The sequence below is a fragment of the Phaseolus vulgaris genome, chromosome 11 (assembly GCF_000499845.2).
Source record: "Phaseolus vulgaris cultivar G19833 chromosome 11, P. vulgaris v2.0, whole genome shotgun sequence".
In the NCBI taxonomy this organism is placed as follows: Eukaryota; Viridiplantae; Streptophyta; class Magnoliopsida; order Fabales; family Fabaceae; genus Phaseolus; species Phaseolus vulgaris.
The window spans coordinates 39460916-39464559 of record NC_023749.2 but is presented as its reverse complement, the minus strand read 5'-3'; the positions used below and the strand labels follow the sequence as shown (position 1 = coordinate 39464559).

The following is a 3644-nucleotide window of genomic DNA, read 5'->3' as shown; positions in this document are numbered from 1 at the left end:
CGCTGGCTGTGGTATTTTCGACGAGGAGGTTGCGCCACTATTTCTATAGCTTCACGATACTGGTAATGACCGACCTGCCCATCCAGAAGGTCTTGAAGAAGCCCGACGTTGCGGGAAGGATGGTGAAGTGGGCAGTGGAGCTGTCGGAGTTTGATATTAAGTATGAGCCCCGAGGTCCGATTAAGGGACAGATCTTCGCAGATTTCATGGTCGAGCTCTCATCCGAGGCGACACGAGTTGAAGGGGATGATTTCCGTTGGGTGCTTCTTGGCGTTGTGGCTACGTCGGGGATTCAGTGATGAGGATTGGAGTGTTGTGAGCACCTTCATCCCTGACTGGTGCAGCGTTTGCAGTTGAGGCGTGTGAAGGAGGACCCCCTCCAGCTGATACATAAGGCGTGGAGGCGCTCGGGGGGTTCTCCATGAAGTTAGGCTCGGCGGCCTCAACCACAGGAAGAGCGGACGCTAGAGGAATCGCTTGGACTGGCGAGGTGGGAGCTGGGGCAGGAAACAATGTTGGAGGTGGAGCTGGTGTGGAAGGTGGTGTTGATGTTGGAGGAGGAGGTGGAGCAGAGGGTGAAGAAGGCGCCACCCTCTTCCTCTTGGTGATGAGGCCATCTTCAGTCGCCTCAACGTCTTCTTCTGCTTCCTCGTGAACCACTTGAGGGGTTTTCCTCTTTGGTTTCCTGAGGATAAGTTTTTTGCGTTGATTGGCGGGCTGGGCCTCGGAAGGAGCTGGACCTTTGGGTGGCGATCTGCCCTGTGCAGCGGCGATCTCCACCACTGAGTTTGGCACAGTCTGCGAACCCGACGCCAACCCGTGGGCTCGGGTGAGCGTCCTCAGTTCAACAAGTTTTCCCTGGCCCAACATGCGATCTGCATAATGCAAAGATACATGGGTTAGCTCAGAGAGAAAAATAAACACATAAGTCACGTATGCAGCAAAAGCAGATAAATGGTGCAGAAAATAAAACCAAAGTCTTGTGCGCAACACACAAGACGCCCAAAAACAGTTAGCAGAGGTAATGTCAAGGTAATGACTTAGACGCTGAGGCGAGCTCTAACCTATGCGAACTTCGAGTTGATCTTCGAAAAACTCGTAGGAGATGAGCGTAGTGGTGAGGAAAGTAATATTGGCGTCTGCCACGCTTTTCCAGAAGAAGCACAGATCCTTGTCCAAAGCACCCATGCTGTCAGGACTCCTTGGCCTCCTGAAGCTTCCTTTGGACTCTTTATTCCCCTTGTTTACCCAATACAAGGGGAAGCCGTCGAGCAGTGAGGCGTCCTTGTCGTTTGGGCACACCTGGACAAACTTTCCCTTCCAGTATTTGTAAGATTGCTGGAAGATAGAGAGGATCGACCTCCCAGCGATCCCGTTCAAACTCACCCACAGGCGATCTCCTGGGTGTTTGGCTTCGAAGAGGAAGAGAAAGACGTCCACTGACGCTGGCAAGCCCAGATGGTCGCACATGATCTGGAACGCCCGCACGAACGCCCAGCTGTTGGGATGGAGCTGGGCGGCGGCGATGTCGAGCTCGGTGAGTAGCTCCCTTTCAAAGCGAGTGAAGGGAAACCTAAGTTTCACCTTCTTGAACATGGTGGTGTATACGAAGAAGAACAACCCGCCGTTGTTCCCTTTGTCGTCGGCGCACACTGGCATGTCGGGGGGGCAAGGTAGCACCATCATCTTGTCGTCATGCTCCTTGTGGAACGACAGGTGAGGCTCGTCCCCTTTCTTCAATCGAAGAACTGCCCCAGCGGAGTTTACAGAGGAGGTTTCCTTCAACAAGGTCGGGGTGGCCCATGGGTATAATTTTTTGAAGTCTGGGGAAGGAACGGAGGCTCCTCCGGCGACAGGTGGAGTAGCCTGAGCCAGGTTAGAGCGGGAGGGTGCAGGCCTCTCAGCCTGAGAAGAAGAAGCACCAGGTGCTCGCGGTGGGTTGTGTGCTTGAGATGAAGGGTTTCGTGACGAGGGAGGAGGATTTGGGGTGATCTTTGAGCGAGCCATCGCGGAAGCTGCAAAGGAAAAAGAAAAGAAAAGGTGATCAGGGTTCGCAGAGGCTGACTCGATCGTGAAGAAACGGTGAAAAACGAACGAACGAAGGTTCGTTGTAACAAAGACGAAGCCCTAAGTTACGAGAAAGGAGAAATAGAAGAAACAGCCCACAGCGTATGCATCAGATAGTTAATGGATGATGCGAATCGGTTAAAATGCAGGAAAAACCAGCAGAAGAAGTAAAGGGAGTACCTTTTTATGATCGGAAGAGCGATGGAGGAAGTTGGTGATTCAGGAGGTTGAAGAACGTCGTGAGCTTTTGCAGAAGAAAGTTGAAGCGTCTGAGAAAACGAAGAAGTGATGGAACAGTGAAGTGAAATGGGTTTAAGGGTTTTTTGAATGGGTTTGGGAAGCGCAAACGGCAATTAAAGGTAACCGTTGATAAAGCCACGTATCGAGCGATTGGAGGAGTGTTTGGTGGAGCGTCAGGAAAGCAGAAAGTACAACCGCTTGGAATTCTGCGCCAGCGCCACGTAGATCGGTATTGACGTGACTCCTTTAGTCTTTTCGCTGGACAAGTCTTCGCTTAAGACTGGGGGGCTTGTGTACCGCCCTAGTAGTCGGAAGGGATGACGTGGCATCAAGCTATTGTATAGGCGTGTTGATGGGACGCCTGGCTGGCAGAAGGGAAGGAAGTCGGGGGGCTCGTGTAGTCGCCAGTTATTAAGTTGGCGTGCTCCGATCTCCAGTACACCAGAATCGGCGGTCACCGGGTTAAAGATGAAGTCGCCAGATGTAAACCCAGGCGACCAAGTGATTAGAGAGATGAAGGCAGATAGACATTTCCCAGCTAGCCAGAGGATGAGGTCGGGGGACAGCTTGCTTGAGCATACACGGTGAAACGGGTGGTGCAGATCATGAAGGCGGCCGGCGAGACCATAGGGAAGGTGTATACGAAGGCACCCTAACTCGCCAATCTAGTAGAGATCGCGCTCCAAGACAACTATGCACTGAGTAGTATCATGCATAAGTAACTTAGCCAAAAGAGAGTCAGAAGTAGCGCCCAAGTCAAGGAGGCTCCAGATGATGGCACGTGTACAGCTGGATGCGAGCCACGTGTCCAGATGTGTAACTACCAGGAGAGAGAAAATGTCCAGGTATATAAGGGTTTCCCAACGAACTTCTGAGGTACGCGCGTTCAGATTGTCTTCTTTACGCTTGCGAGTTCTTGAGTATACTGAGAGAGAACTGGTTCACGGTTCCTTGAGAATTCTTGAGTGTTACTCTTAGTAATTGGTGGTTCAGTCACTGACTTGGGCGTTGGAGTGCGATCGGCCACAGCAGCGCCGTTTCGTCTTTTGCAGGTTCTTGAGGTGGATCGTGGCGAAGGACGGAGGCAAACACGGCGCATACGTCGATCCAAGTTTGACGAGGCAAGGCTCCAGCGTTTTGGTCAACAGCCAGGATCAGTACTAATCTCTACAATAGTCTAGGCATCATACATCAAACAAGTTGCATTGAAACTCCTCAACAAAATGTTGTTGTTGAAAGGAAACATCAACATATTTTAAATGTGGCAGGTAGCTTACTTTTTCAGTTTAAACTTCCCACTGTTTTTTGGTCTTATGCTGTGATTCATGCCACATACT

General features: G+C 51.3%; 1 protein-coding gene across 1 annotated transcript; it reads right to left on the bottom strand.

Annotated features, from left to right (window-relative positions):
- Window positions 1-279: 279 nt before the first annotated feature.
- Window positions 280-1188, bottom strand: LOC137807249 (classical arabinogalactan protein 9-like). The gene is made up of 2 exons (XM_068607770.1): window positions 1065-1188; window positions 280-875 (listed from the first exon to the last, which is right to left on the bottom strand). Exons 1-2 carry the CDS (start codon window positions 1186-1188, stop codon window positions 280-282), a joined length of 720 nt encoding a protein of 239 aa, XP_068463871.1.
- Window positions 1189-3644: the final 2456 nt, after the last annotated feature.